The 18,755-nt window shown below is 39.1% G+C and overlaps 1 protein-coding gene across 4 annotated transcripts in view; it reads right to left on the bottom strand.

Annotated features, from left to right (window-relative positions):
- ppp2r3a (protein phosphatase 2, regulatory subunit B'', alpha) overlaps window positions 1-18,755 on the bottom strand; it is a 91,941-nt gene that overhangs the window by 9,668 nt on the left and 63,518 nt on the right. The window contains exons 1-6 of one of the 4 annotated variants that reach the window (XM_047344973.1): window positions 4,707-5,013; window positions 4,400-4,616; window positions 2,685-2,957; window positions 1,332-1,435; window positions 1,130-1,232; window positions 967-1,041 (exon numbers count right to left, since the gene is read on the bottom strand). In XM_047344973.1, the coding sequence (XP_047200929.1) occupies window positions 967-1,041; window positions 1,130-1,232; window positions 1,332-1,435; window positions 2,685-2,957; window positions 4,400-4,616; window positions 4,707-4,717 (783 nt within the window). In that variant the 5' untranslated portion in view covers window positions 4,718-5,013. Of the gene's footprint in view, window positions 1-966; window positions 1,042-1,129; window positions 1,233-1,331; window positions 1,436-2,684; window positions 2,958-4,399; window positions 5,014-18,755 lie in introns of those variants that run through there. The other 3 variants (XM_047344974.1, XM_047344975.1, XM_047344972.1) reach the window with 3 other exon arrangements.

Below are 18,755 nucleotides of genomic sequence, written 5' to 3'. Positions count from 1 at the left end.
AAATTTGGAGCAATACCTTTAAATCAGTCAGTAATTATTATGATCAGAACCATTTTGTATTCTAAAAAGTAATCTGTATAATAAGTGGATTCCTAGAATGCTCATTGCCGTCCCTAAGTCATTACACTGCTGGTCACATTTGTTGAAGCCCCTGGTACTTGTGTAAGATGAAATCAATTCACCTTTAATTGAAGGAGGATAACCTCTTACTAAAATCTCAGAAAAATTCAATCCTAATTTATTTAAGTATATTAATTTAGTCTGGAAAAAATATCCAGTGTCAAGAAATGGGACAACAACTGACATGCTGTTTTGATCTAATTTTTATGTTTATTTGCGATCTTTGATATTGTGTGTACCTACTTCCTTCATCATACAAATGTTATGTGTTACGGATGAGCAAATGTTTCACTTTTAGATTTTAAAATGGTTCCTACATATTTGAGAGTGTCAGACTCAACTCTTAGGAATTTCCAGTCCTTTACGCTGAATTTAAAATATAAAATATTAAAGTGCACTATGAATATATGGCCGATATTTCTACCATGGGCAGGCTTTACATATAGAACCAAAAATAAGAAACAGAAAAGAAGGGAGGAAAAACATGGGATAAATGTAAGAGTACACGGAAGAAGAGAGAGAAAAAGGAAGGATATGAGGATGGAAGAAAAGAATAATGGACACAAGAAGGGACTGGAGGCATCATGAAAATAAGCAACAACACAAGGAGGGATAGAAGTAAGGGCACAAGTAAGGAAGGAAGGAAGGAAGGATATTCTTTCCCATCTATTCCCTCACTATATTACGGTATATTATATTATTGTACCTGGTAATAAAGAATATTAATCAGCACATTACGGAGCTGCTTGGACCTAATAAGACTCTTTTACTTTAAAACACCAAAACACACCATCTGAATAGTAACTCATAATAAGGACTGTATTTTTCCTTTATTTGGGCATGTACCGTAGTTATGTAGCGTGAGTGGAATTCAGGTGCATCCTTCAAAAACGTGAGCCCAGGGTGTGTGTCCACAATGTCCTGTTAGACAATGACAAACAATTAGTGAAAGAAAAGACACACAGCAGCACAAGATTGTGTAACAATCAAGAGTTGAGACATTGCCTACCTGGAGTAGAGGAATTAAGTCTTCCTGTTCCAAATAGTTGAGCCCAGGTTTAGTTAACAGGTAAATAAACCTTGATGAATCATCATGACAACTGTGTAACAACCTGCAGAAGAGCAGAGGGAGATTTGATTGAAGACCTGACTTGAGTTGAAATGTTGAGGCAGATTCTGACAAAAACAAACAAAAAACTGGGCTTTCTTACTTCCTCCATGTTGCAATGAATGAGTGAACTGAAACAAAGCCCGTCCTCTCACCACCAGCAGCGTAGAACATGGGGGCCTTCCAGTAAAGTGGGCACCCACACACCTGAACAGAAACACAGACAAACCAACCACTACTGTACAACTACATGGCAAGAAAGTAATAAAAATGGTATAAAATACTATAAGGCTGTGCTTAATTGTAAAGCAGAAGGAAAGCAATACATAATATTCATTCATTAATTCATCTTCTACTGCCTATTCCATAGTGGGTCACATGGGAAGCTGGTGAATGTCTCCAGCAGTCTACGGGCGAGAGGCAGGGTACACCCTGGACAGGTCGCCAATCCAACGCAGGGAACATGATATTCAACTTATTAAAACATTTTAATATGGCGAATATTTAGAAAAACTTTGCTGGCCCTTCACAGTGGCTCATAAACCACCAAGAATTACAGTTTTTTTCCAAAACCCATTCATAGAAATTAAATTACGTTTTGTTTTGTTTTTTTCTGTGAACAATGTTTACGTTTTTCCACAGATTCTCAATTTGATTTAGGTCTGGACTTTGACTGGGCCATGAATATCATTTGATCTGGAAAATGAGTCTCCCAGCCCTTTTAATGTTTATATCCACACAGCAAGTTTCCTTCTCTACCATGTTTCAGTGTGGAGGTGTGTTCAATGTGAGGTACAGTGTTAGTTTTTCAAAACTCATAGTGTTTTGCAGGTAGGTGAAAAAGTTCAACTTTGGTCTCATCTAACCAGTACACCTTCTTCCTTAAATGGGACTTCTTGTGGTTTTCTTTCAACAATGGTTTTCTTCTTGTCAGTCATCCAGAAAAATCTGAGTTGTGGATTGCGGGAATAATCCACCTGAGTTGTAGATCACTACATCTCCTCCAGAGGTACCCTAGGACACCTGTTTCATACTGCTTTCATTTTCCAATTATGAAATGAACAGTGCTCCTTGATATGTTCAAAGCTTCAGATATTGTTTTTTAACCTAACCCTGCTTTAAACTTCTTTACAGCTTTATCCCTGACCTGCCTGCTTGGTTCTTTATTTATTTATTAGATGAAGGCAATTGGTTGCACTGCATTTTATTTAGGGGTGTCAGATTACAGGGGGCTGAACACAAATGCACACCCACTTTCCAAATTTATAATTGTAAAACATTTTGGAAACCATGCATTCTTTTTCTTACAGGTATGTTTAGGTTTTTTTGTGTTTGAAGACTTTTGCAAAGCACAGTAAATGTCAATCCTTTCCTTATTTGCTCTTTTCATTCTATAAAGCAGTATAAATGTAAAAAAAATAAAACAAAGTTAAAATTAAAGTGGGTAACTGCTGACCTTTGCAATCTTGCCCATCTCATAAATGTCAGCCTTCTCCTCCTCGAACTCGGCGAAGGCTTTCTCTATGGCAGCGATGGTTGCGTCGTGGTTGGCAGCCGGGCACAGGGCAGGGAGCCCACGGGGGTAGTAGAACCTGGGAATGTTAACGGCAGAAGGAGGGGGTGTAATGATCACTGGGGCTGGAGGAGGGCTTGGCGAACGTGGCGTGGGGGGTGGGGAAGCTGCGGCTGGAGGCGGTGTTCCTGGCTTTTTTTCTGGTTTGGGCTGAAGCTGAGGAGATCAAGAGGAGATCAGGTGTGGGAACTGACTACCAAGGCTAGGACTAATTCCTTGCATGTCATGTATAGTGTTCATTTTTTGGATGTTTATAATAAAAAACAAATCCTCTATTTGATAAAACAATACCACATAAAGCTATAAACAGTTTTTTTTTTTTACATTGATGTAAGATAATACAACACACAAAACTTCAGGAATATAAATGTAATAAGGCTTTGATATGCACATGGGAATTCCCAGTGAATAACAAATATTTAACAAACTTGTTTTGCAATCAGTTAATCACTAAACCAGTGAATACACTGCAGAACATTTTAACTGAGGTGCTGACAGGGAAGTTCCAAGTGGTGTAAGACTGTAGAAGTTAACATAATACAGAGCTGAAGGATCCTGGCCACAATCTCTCAAACCCTGATAAAGCAACAAAAAACACAGGTAGCTGTTATAATAATGGGATTGACCTGCACCAATCACTTGGTCAAAAATCGAAATCGGCCAATTTTCCACCGATCAGCTCTGATCGCTGATCAAATACAGACAAAACATCTGTTTTTTTCCCCTATTATTTTTTAAATAGATCAAAACTAAGAACTCCCATCATTTTCAGTCTATAAACGGGTCAACAACAGCATTCACGTAGACGTTTTTTTCTGTTCAATAAATATCAGATAAAATTTAGGGACTTGTTGAATAAATAGGGATGATATTGGAAGTTCTGTTTTCTGTTGGCACACTGGTGGGACAGTATTTTTCTATACACATCTGTGCCATTTTCAGTATGAGCCACATGGAAAACAAATCAAGTGGCAAAAAATGTGATTCCAGCAATATATGCTGTAATTATTAGGAAAGAAAATAAACCTTTGAGACATCAAGAAAGTAAAATCAATTCTAGTTTTGCTTCCTTTTTATCTGTAAAAGCAATACTAACATAGGGCAGTTCTTAGGAAAGCATTGCATACGATTTATTTCATCACTAAAAAACCAAAATGCTCAAATCCAATTTACACTGACATAAGCAAATGGTGAGAGGACATGTTGCACCAGTCATCGGTGGAATGAAAAGTAACAGATTTCACACAGTGTTACTGACTCTTTTTCTTAGGAAATCTCCTGGCAGTGCTCTTTTAGGCCTCCATACTGTGTATTGAACAGCTGTAGACATGCTTCCCTTCAAAGTGTTCATTCTATCACTCTATTCCTGCAACCCCCTGCTCTATAAATATACCCTTAATACCTGTCTCAAAATAGGTCCATGGAATGTAACTCTGTGTGTCTAAGTGCAATAAGACGTAACTAATGTATCTGAATGTCTTTAATGCACCATTATGTGTGTGTTTTACATGACGAATAGAAAGGATGAAAAGCCAACATCCATGCCCTTTCACTTCCACACTTGTACAGCGTCTATCCCGACTGTTAAACCCACTGACCTGTTGCTGCTGGAAAGACTTGAGCCTCTTCTTGAACCGTGAGGGCAGGACAAAGTCACACCCCCTGGCCAGAAAAGCCAGCTCCCCCCTCAGGTCAGGGTCCCCCTGTAACGAGGCCTCCTTGACCTCCTTGATCATCATGGTGGAGGTCGACGAGATATGGCTACAGATGAAGCAGTTTGCCCAGAAATCAAACAACCACTCGCTGTAACTGTAACTGTAAAGGAGGAGCTTACTCAAGAGCTCGCAAATGTGAAGACCAAAACGGCCATGCAATCCTGCAAAATGTCCTTGAGCAATTACTCACACTTCGAACATCTATGTCCTATGTACTCCACTTGTACAGGCAGAATTTAAAAGCTGCGTTTTGTTGAACGGTATCCCATTAATGAGTCTGAGTAAGGAGGCATTCCTCAGGCGTCCTGGACCACAGAGAGGGATGGAGCACAGCAACATTGTAGCATGCTCCTTTATCTCCAACTGCAATCCCAAATTACAGCTTCTCCTCTGGGTAGAAACCCATTAGTTGTCCCCATTTCAGCTTTGGATGTGTGCATTTGATGTAGCCTGACTGGTGCCTGCTGCTCCGAGCAAGGCTCTGACAAACTGCAGTGAGAAACATGAGCCATGTCGGCGTCTGGTAATACACACACGTGCACGCGCACACATGCAGCGAACTGTCTGTCCTGAACATTAGGGTGGTATGTGGCAAGGGGCTGCAAACATGTTGCATATCAGTGTGTAATGTTTTGCAGGAACTGGGTGCTCCTTGGTTCCTGCTCGGGACTAAAGTTAGCCAGTAGGAAGTTACAACTTGAAGTGATTGAAATAACTCTACAGCAGACAGGAAGCCTCTATTAAAAAGAAGTAAGGTGAAATATTTTCATAGATGTATTTTAAAATGAAGTGTTAGATGAGCAGGCAAAGCACCTGTTGATCCAAAGTGTATTCCACACAGGGAGAGGCTAAGATAACCGATAATTAATTACAGTTACCTTTCGAAACACTATAATCTGCACTCTATAATAGCTTAAACTCTAAATAATTCATATCAGTTAGGTAGTTGATGCTTTTTGAGTTTTATTGAACAATGTCACAAATTCAATGTTCTGCAGCAGGGTATTACACCCTCAAGTTACCCAAGATAATGTGGTGAGTCAATATATTTTTCCAAAGTCCAAAATAGGAAAAAAGCTCCACATCTGAACATTTGAGAGCTAAAAGTAAGACCTTTATAAAGCCTTTATATAGCCATCAGTTTTAAATACCCACTGTGATGGGGTGGCATCATTGCTCCAGTAATGTTTTTTAGTACATACATCCTTTAACATACTGTCCATACATTTACAATCACTGATGAATTACAAAACTGCTCTGTACCCACACATATACAGTTATTTTCTTTATTAACTAAACTAATTGGTAAATTAAGCCTAATGTGTGTGAAGTCTCCTCTTCTGTTGCCAGCAACTGGTGATGGACGTGTTTTTTTATTCAGCATCAGAAGAAAGCCTTTAAAAGCAGGTAGAGAACATGGCCTCAGAGGACATCGCTATACTGCCTGATTCTCTCTCCAAAACCCATTTTGATGATGGAAAGTTGAGCTTTAAAGTCCTGGGACTGAAGCTCAGCAACGAAGAATTACTGGAATAGCTGGTCAGTAACACAGAGCAGTACCAGGTTCTGAAAGTTTTGTGCCTGTAATGAAACACTCAGAGAAGCTACTGGAGCGACATGTTCACATAAAGGTTCCGCTCTTAAAGACCAACTACCCTGAGATCATTGATCCTTGATGAAGCTCTGGTTAAGTGCCGCAAGCAGTGAGCAGCCCTAGGATCCCCACTGTTTGCTCCTGCAGGTGTTCAGTGGCAGGAGCTGGCTTTATAGCCTGCGATGGACTGGCGACCTGTGCAGGGTGTACCCCGCCTCTCGCCCATAGACTGTTAGAGATATGCACCAGCTTCCCTGTGACCCAATATCAAAGAAGCTGGTATAGAAAATAGATAGATGGATGGATAGTTTTATCCTGTCATTTTGACTTCAAAGGTGTAGCTAGATCTTTAACAATCAAACCCAGGGCTGCGGGAAGGGGAAAAACAAAAGCGATTAAAATAAAGATTCCAGGCCATCACACAACTTAACAATGTTAAAGATAGTGGGGATGCTGGAGACTATCCCAACAGTGAATGGGGAATAGTCCAGAGACACTGTGGACAAATCATCAAACCATCGCAGGGTCAAAACAGAGACAGTCGAAACATAAAACCTTCCCAAGACTCACTCAAACCTAAATGCAATTAACCTAACACTACTGATGCACAAAGAAAATCAGCTGGTGACCAGAACACACCCTACCAAGAGGTTACACTGATAACACCATGCTTCAGTGTGGAAGTTTGTACTAAATAAAGATAAGTGAAAGTTATTTATTTTCAGTATCCGTGCAGTTGTTAAATAAATTAAGTCACAAAAGCAGCTTGAAGACAGTAAAAATGAAACTGTTTTATATAGAGGCATGTTGACCATTTATTCAAGCTGCCACGTTTAAACAGGGAATGTGAATTCAGCAAATAACAGGAGACAGAAAATATCACAGCAACTTTGCTCTTTTTTATCCTTGCAGTATCCAATTCTGTCATGATGGATTTGGAAATGTTGAAAGCCTTAAAGATAAGATAGGAATTTATTTACTCTAAAGGTCATACATATGGACTGTTGTCAGTAATGCTAACTATGTAACGTGTACTAATCACGCTGTTTGATAAAATAAGGTCAGCCTAAAATGTCAACACTGCCGTCATTTTGTCTTTTTTTGAAAGATTAATGAAATCTTGTTTAGCTGCAGAGCTGTTTAACACCAACCGCACTCTCTTACACAGTGTGACCGCGTTTCTGGTCCAAAAAATAATTATTATTTGTTGTTTGAGACAGAGATGCCCCTTAAGGCTTCAGCAGAGTTACAGTTTTATATACTTGAATATATATTTTAGAAAACATTATATCTTGTGATGCAGCACACATCTACATTAGGTGTGCAAATAAAGAAAGAAAAGGTTTGACCAATTACGTTCTTGGGTTTTATTTATAGATACATCTGTTCCATAAACTTGAGGATTTTCCTGTATTTGTACATTTTCACTGATGCAGAAAGAGAAAACTCTAAACTACAACTATAGAACTGTAATATTTTTTGCTCAAGCTCTAACATTTTTAACTCACCCAGAAAGGAGGAAGACCTTTTAAAATAAAATGCCAGAAAGCAAAAACAGAGTGTGAGTGACTTGCTCATGCCAAGCTGTGAAGTCATTGAAGGCCAAGAAATACCAATCCCAAACCTCAATGAAGTTCTTCAGGACTTTTTCAGAGACTGAATGGATGAAATCAAGTAGCATGAAACAAACTGTTTATGGATAATCTGATTCAAATACACGGACAGCAACTGAAAAGGATAACAAAGAAATTAAAAAGAGTAAGCACAGATTCTTGTGTGTCTCTCTTTCAGGACAACAAAAGCCGGAAACCTAGCACCCTCTAGTGCAACAGTGGACTATATCACTGCTCTTTGAAAGAAAATTAGGGGTTTCCTTCTTTCTTATATCATTCCAAATTAAATCTTGAACTCAGTAAATTATCTTCATGGTTCCAGAGTTTTTTATTGTTTTATTTTTAAATGTATTTTTCATCTTTAGGATTTTAAACCTGAAGGTAAAGTTCTCTGTTCTCACAGGACTGACAGAGGAGTTGAGTGTGCTTGTCTGTGGAAATAAACCCAGAAAAATAAGTGAGTCACCTTATGTTTTGGGTAACTCCCTGTACGCCCTACTGAATTCTTCGGAACAACTGGACTCCATACCCGAGCCAAGGCAAGGTCGCATACCGATCCCACACACAGCTACAGACACACAAACATATTGTCTTCCATTCTACCCTCTCAAATGTTTCCCCGTGTTCTTCTGATCTTAGTTGTATCACTAAAATTATACCTCCAAAGCTCAACCTTATCAATTGGAGCAAGGCACCTATGAACTCCTAAATCTGTCTAAAGACATATAATGTTTGTGTGTGTAAAAGGAGCCCGAACAGACAGCTGTGTGCTCTTTTCCTGTCTGACTGACAGCTGGTGTAACCCAGCCTTCTCAGCTCAGCTCTGCCCGGGCCTGAGACCAGTTTAGCGGTGAAGACAGTGAGATTGGTGTGGGGAGTCCGATCCTTCAAGGATTCAGGATTTAGCACTGTGGCATGCTAGGTGACATGAAAACAAAATCTGACACAACCTGTTCCCTTTAAGAAGGATACAGAGAGTCAGTGGTCAGTCAATGACTCACTGACGGAAGACAAAAAAAAAAAAAAGTCAAAAATACCTATTCATTACTCATTAAAGAAATAAAATTATAATTGTTTATTTTTGGCTCTGCGGGTCCTTAAATTATAGCCAAAACGGTCCTTCTTATAAAACAATCCAGGCATATCCAGTTATCTAAATTCTTCAGGTGACTGAAGTTGCAGCAATCCCTCCTCCTGACTAAGCATTTGGTGACAGTAAAGTAAATAGTCTTGGTTTCAAGTATCAAGCTTCTGTTAGAATTCTGAGGCTACACTATCCTGCGTTTTCTTGACTGGGTGCGACTGCACAAAGATGAGCAAATTACATTTTGTTGCGACAAACAAGCAAAACACTACATGCTGAGGGTGTCTAGGTTTGATTCCATGTGATTAATTAGTGTCAAAAAATGATTGGTATCAGACTGTCTCCCGTTACCTGTTGTAATGTTATGTAAGACGCACCTGCAATCTCAGCCAGCAAGCTGTGGGATTGAGATTTGTGTGGCCAGTAAAAAAAAGTGCTTAGTTTATGAAGCAGAACAAGTTTATTAGTAACTTTTGTCTGCAACACCAGATGAGCAATCAACAAGTCATATCAACACCGATGGTAAAAATGGTAGTATGAACTTTAGGACCTTCGCTTAATGCTGCTGAAGCAAGATGTGAGTCTATTAAAGACGGTAGCTCAGGCATGTCCAGCGTCAGTCCTCTGGAGTCAGTGTCCTACATGTTTTAGATGTTAAACTAGTTCCTGGATCAAATTAATGGTTCATTAGCAAGCTTCTACAGAAGATAATGATACACTATGTAGCCATTTTTGCCATTAATTCTGCTGTGCTGGAGGACAGACACATCTAAACAATGCAGTAGACCAGCTATTTGAGACCAGGGCTTAGACACTCTTGCTGTAGCTGTATGTACATCTTTAGAAACCTGAGGCTCTCCTATTGCCACAAAATATCTGGCAAGAAAAAACTGATATTGCAGCGTCAGAAATGTGACTGTTGAGTGAGTTAAGTGGGACACAATCACAACAATGTGTGGTATTTTACTGCACTTTACAGATACTGAGCTATTTAAGCATACACATCCCCATGTGCAAATCAAGGACACATGAAGAAAACAGAATTGTGGTTAAAAAGAAAAAAAAGGTGTCCACAAAAAGATGTCTGTTGATATAAAAATAGGGTTGAAAGATGGTTGATCAAACAGGTTAACATTTAGCGGTACAATTGCAGTTCAATGTCTTTGTTTAAAGTAAATTTGGGCAGGATTCAGAAGATGAAAATGTCAATTTTTCTGCAGATATTTTCTGCGCAACATGCTTTCTACATCTTTGCATCTTTGGACAACCAAGATGATATATTATCAGCCATTTCCAGTTTTTAATTGACTCAAATAAGTACCGGGGACAAAATAATCTTAAACTGGACATCCCTACAAAAAGCCAAAAACGATGAAAAGTATTTTGAACCAATTTATTGTTACCCATACTGATAAATATAAGCATTGTAATGTGCAAACCATGATCTGACTTTATAACAGGGGTATTCAGCCAAAGAACAGTGGTTCCTACCAAAACACACCTAAATCAATGGTTAAAGAAAGGAAAGGACAACCGAGGAGCTAATGGAAAGAGGGAGTGCAATGCATGGTTGGGTGTTTAGTGTTAAACTTGCTGTACCTTTTCTATGCTCAAGACTCGGATGTAATCCAGCCCTATTACTACAGAAACAGGTGAGTCTTGAGCCTTGATCATATAAATACAGCACAGGAAACACCAATGGGTCAGCTGTCCAGCATCAACTGCCAACTTTATCCAACTGTTAAATACACACTCAACATGCACACATGTCGTCCTGAAGGACTTAATTAGTCCACACACATTGTCTCGTGTAACCTTGTGTGAGCATCCATGTATGTCTTGATGGATTCATTTAACTGGAACCGTTTATTCCTGTCTTTAAAAGCAGCTAAATAGTGTGAACATGACAGCTTCCTAAACGCACGCCCCCACAACCCACACCTGCTCACACACGCACATACACACACACCCTCTCTCTCTCTCTATGAAACTGCTGTCTGCTAAGTGTAAATTTATCTGGGTAAGGTTAGCAACTGATTTCATATTTATTTCTGCTTCAGGAACCAGGCAGAGTTTGCTCACACACATATTTATTATTGGATGCTGTGCTGACAGTGGCATGTGCTGAAAACATCAGGAGAAGATTATCAATATAATTGGAAAACTTTAGGCACTAAATATAAAGTTAGGTTTGAAAATATTAATTGAACAATTTGTCTTTTTTCCTTTTTTTTTGCGCTTAAGCAACAGCGGAGGAAGAGGTAACCCCAAACGTTAGGGCAGTGATGTTTTGGTCAATTTTATTCCAGGCTTTTAAATTGAAGCTGAACTCAGAGGGCACATTGAGACACTACTCCAGGTTAAATCTTTGTAAAGAGGCATAAACACAAACTCACCTAAAATAAAATTAAAATAAAGATCTGGAATATGGTGTTTGCTGAAAAAACCTGCAACTGTTCAGCCAAGTCTAAGATAGTCTACAATTTTTGGAGTCTACCCATGATATGTTATCACATTGGTTGAAGCTGGAATGTGATGGATCTCTTGTAAACCGGACTGTGGCACAAACAAAATAGCGGTTCTGAACCAGCTTCTTACGTTTCAAGAAAGGGACAGTTCCCACTTTTCTACAAGAAATCAGGAAATCACACATGGAGAAAAAAAGCTTTTTTTCCCTTAAGATCTTTTTACTGAACTCAAAATAAATATTCAATTAATTTAAAAGGCAATCTTATATGGAGTTATGTATAAGTCTAGCAGGATGAGGAGTTTTCATAATGGGAAAATGCACCTATTCCCTTCATTCACCAAAGACTAAGATCTAAGTGGTCTCAGTAAGAAAGGGTGGAAAATAACTCAGCTACCTAATAATTAATGAATGCCGACTCAAATATGCATAAAGGTTGAAATTAATTTCAGTGTTGCTATCTCAGTATATTTTTGGGTCAGTTTCCATTTGGTGCTTAAATCTTGCCAAGACAGCTTTGCTCTGTTTGGCTGCCTCTCCAGAGATAGTATTTCATACCTCTAGCTGCGCTGTCCTCTGTCATATTACCAATAAACAAAATTACCCTGACACCAGATTATAAAATATCATTTGTGTCCTGAACAAGTGTTCTATTACTTGTATACATGTGCAGTGCAATAGGTTTCTTCTGACTCCTGCTAAGAATAGGGAGACTATTCTGTCCCTATAAAAGGGAGAAGAACATGATAAATAAGTCTCCACCTGAGGTTTTCTACTGATTTATGGTGTGTGAGAGAGATGCAACACTGTTATTACACTTAGTTGAGATAATTGGCAATTAAGATACTGTTGACATTACCTTTCCTCAGCATGGCTGTAAACTGCCCCACTGGAGAGATCATATTGAAACAACAAGACCTTTTATCCCAGACAGTGGTACACGGGGTGAGTTGGATTGAGCCAACAGACTCTTAATAAATGTCCAACTTCTTTTGTCGAAAAAAAAACGAAGCAGCAAACAGATAAGTTTGCACCCAAAAAATGTGGAGCACATGCTTCATATTTCAGCTGTCTATGTAATCTATGATCATACCACTAAAAAAACACAAGTGCTCAAGTATTTCTCTATTTAACTGTGCTAATTTCATGGAGTTGTAAGTTAAGTAAGACAAGTAAAATAAAGCTAGGTAAAAGGTTAAAATGTTATGTTTTCATAATGTAAGTATAACCCTGATTTTGTGTTTACTCTAATTTTATTTGCACCTGTGGCGACTGTGTATTCTTATGTATGCCAGGATAATGTTTTTATGTGATGTTAATTTTAATACCTACAGCAAAACTGCCTCTCCTAAGTTTAAACCTGATATGAAGGGAAGCAGGTTACTATCCCATGTGTATCCATGTGATTGCACAGCAATTCACTTTGGACCAAGACTGCCAAATGCCATCACCATGGTGATAACCCTTTCCCTGGATAGAACTGTGGGAGGAATGCTCTCAGGGCTACCATGCCAAGATTGGGAAACACAGCTCACATCGCTGCTCTTATGTTCTTTATTTTCAGTCTCGCTTCCTCTTGACAAGAAGTCGCAAACACTCCCACAGGCCAGTTACCTTGGGATTCCCCTCTTCCTAAAATCGGAAAGACTGAATTGGGTTCAAGTGGTGCTTCCGTGATAGATTAAGTGAATCAGTGCTAGCCACGGTCTAGTTCACATCAAATTCAGAGGAGGACAACATGGGTGTAGTTAAAAACAGCTGCTTCTGTCTGAGTGGAAGCAGAGACTGTTCTGGAATAATAAGATTACATCCTCAAACACTAAAACAGACCATGATTCAGGTTTTCTTCTATACCAAAGTTGAGAAGTACTCGACTTTCACCACAATATGTGAGCTTGAAAGATGAAACCAAAATATTGAGCTGCAAAACTGCAAAGAACCCCCAACATCAACTCCAGCAGCACATTTATAGAAAACATAAGGGCTTGCAAAAGTGTTCATACCCCTTGAACCTTCCCACATCTCATCACATTCCAACCAAACCAAAATAAATAAAATGTCCTATTAAAAGTTTGCCAAAAGCCATGTAGGGGGCAAAGTAAACATCTGGCAGAAGGTGCTCTGGTCAGATGAGACCAAAATTAAACTTTCTGGCTACACGCAAAATGCTGTGTGGCAGGAAAAACTAACACTACACATCATCCTGCACACACCTTACTCACAGGGAAACCTGGTGGTGGCAGCATCATGCTGTGGAGTAGCACTTCTTCAACAGGGACGGGGAAGCTGATCGAAGTTGATGGGAAATAGATACAGCTAAATAGAGGGTTATCTTGGATGAAAATTACTTACTTACTTACCTTTTTCCTTTCACTATAATAATCATGCATTCTTTGTGTGGGTCTGTGACATAAAATCACAACAAAACAGTTTTAAGGTTGTGGTTGTAACGTGACAAGATGTAAAGTTCAAGGGATATGAATACTTTTGCAATACCATATCACAGGCTAGATTTATGATGACTTTTAATTATTTTTGATGTAATTTACAATATCCAAAGTGTATTTTAGGATTCAGAGCAACTAATCCTTCATCAGTAGTACTGCTGTTGTGCAGCAGAAGAGATGGTACTAGATTGCAGTTTCTCACAGCTAACACCAGGCCAAATTACTTACAACTTTGCTATTGTATCCTTTAGATCATATCAGTGTTTAAATGTGATCCCAAGTCACTTTTAATGTCACAACCTTTAAAAGGTATATTCAGATCTATCAAATAGAACTGAAGCATGTTTATAAAAAAGGGAAACAATTATTGTGACATGAAAAAAACATAATCCCCTCCTCAAAGAGAGCAGTAAAATTATCATCCATAACAAACTTTTAGGCCGCACCGCACTTTTTTCCAAACTACCATTTTAAATCGCGTCACATCATTGTTTCAACACAGTGAAGACTTCATGTTTTTATCCATGCCTGTAACATCTGATTGAAATTCTGCAACACTGAAATGATCCTGCAGATAGAGCTTGAAATCACTTTTCATTTTAAAAACAAGAGTAAGCATGCAGTTAGGCACAAGTCACACCAGAGGGCAGCAAATCTCAGAATGTTATTACCACTCAACGGTGGGGATGGGTCAGACTGATGATGCTGTTGCTGGTTCTGACTCCTTTGACTTTATATTTAATGTAAATGTCAGATAATATTTGTATTTTTAGCAACAACATGCAGAACTGCCATTGATAACACCAAGTTAAAAATAAAAAAAATAGTTGACTATAGGAGTGAAATAACCTGAGTTATCTGCAATCTGTATGTTATTTCTATTGGATTTCATTAGATGTTGCTAATTTAAATCATGTTTTCTGAACATTAATTCTGATATGGATTCTGAGAGAGCAGATTATCGTTGAGGGAGAACACCCTGGCTTAGTTTTGGTGGAGCCGGGTGAATGGTTCAAAGGGAGATGGATAAATACGTAGGGTGGAAGTAGATGGGTGGGTGACACCCAGGCCTTTACAGAGATGACAGTCTGGAACACTGGCAGACTCTTTCACATGGAAACAAAGATCCGTGAGCACACACACAAAGGGCCAACTCCACCCACATCAACACAGTGATACTAAATTAAATCTAAAAAGAAATGCTCAGTATCCATCTGCTGTGATTTTGTTAGGGGGAATCCCCTTCAGTGAATAACATTGCACAACTTTCTAGGATGAGGGACTCCTTCCACCTAACTTCTGCTTATAAATGAATGTGTTGTGGTTTCCACAGAGACCCAAGGGAAGCTGAGGGGGTTATGCACTTGTGACTTCCTCTGAGGAATTTTCAGATGCTGGATATACATGTGCATAAAAAGGTTAGGACTGTCTGTCTGTGTGTGTGTGTGTGTGTGTGTGTGTGTGTTTGTGAGTGTGAGTGTGGGTGTGTGTGTGCGCGCACATGGGTGGAGCATGTTGTACAAGGAACAACAGTTGGATGACATCCAAAATTGCACTTGCAGTGAAGAATTATGATGTAGCTTCAATGAACGTGTGCACATAAATCATTCAGAGAAACGTGGCTAGGTAACTCTATATTTTCTAAGCACTATGCCTTGCAGATATCCATACTATAATTTTAGAATTGCGCCGCTAAAGGTGGCAGCAGGTTGGAGTAGCTCTGTTACATTTCATTTTGATTAATTGGTTTCAAGAACTCAAATTCCTCTTGTGGTGGATAAAAATAGTTTTTTTGTCCTCTCTGGTTTTGGATGCTGTGCAGCTGGAAGGATCTTTGCTGATACTGTTTTACTTTTGGACATTTGTTGATGTGCGTCACCATGGTAATGGGATGTTCTTTTACAGCTGGAAGCAGCTGATTAAGATCTCAAAAGCTCAAATAATACTTCAACTACAACCCCAAATCCCTGATAAGTTGAAAAGGAGGCACAGTGGATGCGGAGCAGTAGCAAAGAGAAGAGAGAGGAGAAAGTTCAAACCTCATTTCCATCAATTTTGATGGGCAATGTGATCTTTGTGAAACAAGTTGGATGAAATCCAAGCCCTGTCGGGAATGCAGTAGTATGTGTTTCACTGAGACATAGCTGCAGGATCATATCCCTGACTCCAGCGTCTTTCTGCCAGGTTTCTGACCATATGTGCAGACATAGATTTCAAGAGGAGTGGCAAACGCAAAAGAGGTGGACTAGCACTACTTGTGAAAAAGAGATGGTGTCATCCAGGACATGTTACTCCAGAGGTTAGTGTAACTTCTGGGGATCATTGTGCAAAGAAGGATTCTTCATAAAATGAACCCTGAGAACCCTGAGCATCCTCTTCATGAGACTGTTGTACAACAACAGTGTCTTCAGTCAGAGGCTTCTTCAGATCTGCTGTAAGACAGAGTGCTACAGGAGATCCTTCCTGCCCACAGCCATCAGCATCTACAACAGCTCTCTGTAGAAAACTGTATAATATGAGCTACAACATTTAATTTCCCTTCGGGATTAATAAAGTATTTTTAAATTTGAACTTGAATGCTTTAAATATTTTTATAAGGTGACCACAAAGTTCAACATTGTTTGATAGGGATTTTATATGATACATCAACAAATTTAGGGTAGAAGTGTGTAATATTAGGAAAAGGACAGACAGTTTTCAAATAAAAGAAAAAAATTAAAGAGGGCTGTACATTTTTATTCGGCCCCTCTTTAATCTAACACTTCTAAATAAAATCCATCGCAAAATTGCCTTCAGAGCTCACTTAGTAAAAAGAGTCCAGCTGTCTGTAATTAAATCTCAGTATAAATGCAGCTGTTCTGTGAAGACCTCAGGTGTTAATCAAAGAACATTGGTGAACAAACAACATCATGAAGACCAAGGAAAACAGCAGAAAGGTCAGGGATAAAGTTGATAAAGAATTTTAAAGCAGCGTTAGGGTTTAAAACAATACAATTGTAAAAGCTCTTAAAGCTATGGACATAGAGCACAGTTTAGCCTATTATCTGAAAATAAAAAGAGTATGCCACAACTGCAGCCCTACTAAAACATGCTCTACCTCCTAAAGCTACAGGACCACAGTGAGAGCATTATTCATCTAAAATTTTGAAGTCCACGTTTTTGGAAAACGTAAAACTAGAAATGTATATCCAGCCTAAGGTAACTTTGGAGGAGCTGCAGTGATCAACAGCTTGGGTGTGTGAAACAATTGACATATTACAACAATTGGTCAAGCACTTCACAAATACAACTTCTACTGAAGAGTGACAAGAAAAAATTAATGAAAGCAAGCCACAAGAAGTCCCATCTAGAATTTGCTGCTAACCATGTAAGGGATGCAGCAAACTGGGAAAAGGTGATTTGGTCAGATGAGACTAAAATTAAACTGTTTCCCCTACATGCAAAGTAGCATGTGTGACAGAAAATTTCCACTGCATATTCCCTTAAACACACCATCCCAGTGTCATGCTGCGGGGATGCTTTTCTTCAGCAGGGACAGAGAAGCTGGTCAGAGTTGATGGGAAGATAGATGGAGAGAATTATGGAGCAATACTGAAATAAAACCTCCTTGAGGTTCCAAAAGATTTGAGGCTGGGGGGGGGGGGGTTAAGCTTACATTAGGACAACAACCCTAAACATACATCCAGAGCCACAGCATATTTAGGTGTTTTGTCCAGTCAAAGCCCAGACCTATATGCAAAAGAGAATCCGTGAACAGACTTGGAAATGAATGTTCACAGACGTTCTCCTTCCAATCTGACTGAGCATGAGCTATTTTGCAAAGTAAGAGCAGGCAAAACTCCTTAATATCATTGACTCGGTGGAGCTGATACAAATGCATAACATGCTTTTCAGAGTTTTATTTGTAAATCATTTTAAAAACTATGTGTCACTTTTGTTCCCTTTCACAGTTATGCACTATTTTGTGTTGGTCAATAACATCAAATGCTATGAAAATACAGAGAAGTCTGGGGTAACTTGACAAAATGTGAAATGTTGAAGAGGTATGGATACTTTTGCAAGCCCCTGTATGCATGTGATCATTTGAATGTGTATTTCAAAGACTGTTGCAGTGTATATCCCTTTGTTCAGGCTGACCTTGGTAATATAAACACCATTGGAACCATTCTTACTTGCATAGCAACCCAAACCCCCTGATTGGAAGTATATTGGGTGTGTGACTAAAAGTGCATGCATTCATCCGTGTGCTCACACCTAGGTCAAAACGAGCAACTTTCCATGCTTGGCCAGAGTTCCTGTGACCTTATTTCCTGTGAAAGCGGCCAAGGAATGATGTCACCCTCTGCAGGCCCAAAGTCAACAACTGTACACTGCAGGGCCCACCGACATGAATCCCTTTCCCCCCAGGCCTTGCAATTTGAGTAGTCTTTCCTCATCTGTCTGCCATTTTTTTTCTAATGGTCTTGGATTTTTTTTCTTCGCCAGCAACTAACTTAAAAACCCTTCTCCCCTACTGTCAAATACATTTATTCTTCTGACTTTCATGTCCTGCTATTTCTTTCACCTTGTTGCTCCTTCGATCCTTTTCCAACTATCAGAAACCAAAACGCATGAGACTTTCTTTCCAAATAGTCACTTATTTGCTTTCTGAAAATGTGGACAGGAACATTTTAACACGTGAATGTGCTTTTAGCTAAACCCTTCCAATGTAGCTAAAGCTGTATGTTTAGGGTCCTTGTCTTACTGGACGGTAAACCACCAACAAAGTCTCAACGCTTTTGATATCTTTTCGTAGCTTCCTCCATCGTCTTATTAAATGCCACGAGCTTACCTGCTGAAGAAAGCACCCCCACACCATGATGCAGCCCCCACCATGTTTTATCATAAGACTTGGTGGGTTCAGGGTTATGTGTGGTGTTTGTTTTCAGCCAAACAGTTACATTTTATTCTCATCTGACCAGAGCACCTGTTTACTGTTTTTTTTTTACCATGTTTACGATATTAAAGTGAAAAGAGCTGGATCAACCTTAAAGT

The sequence above is a fragment of the Girardinichthys multiradiatus genome, chromosome 19 (genome assembly GCF_021462225.1).
Source record: "Girardinichthys multiradiatus isolate DD_20200921_A chromosome 19, DD_fGirMul_XY1, whole genome shotgun sequence".
Lineage (NCBI taxonomy): Eukaryota > Metazoa > Chordata > Actinopteri > Cyprinodontiformes > Goodeidae > Girardinichthys > Girardinichthys multiradiatus.
The sequence above is the reverse complement of the archived record's forward strand: the minus strand, read 5'-3'. Positions and strand labels throughout refer to the sequence as shown.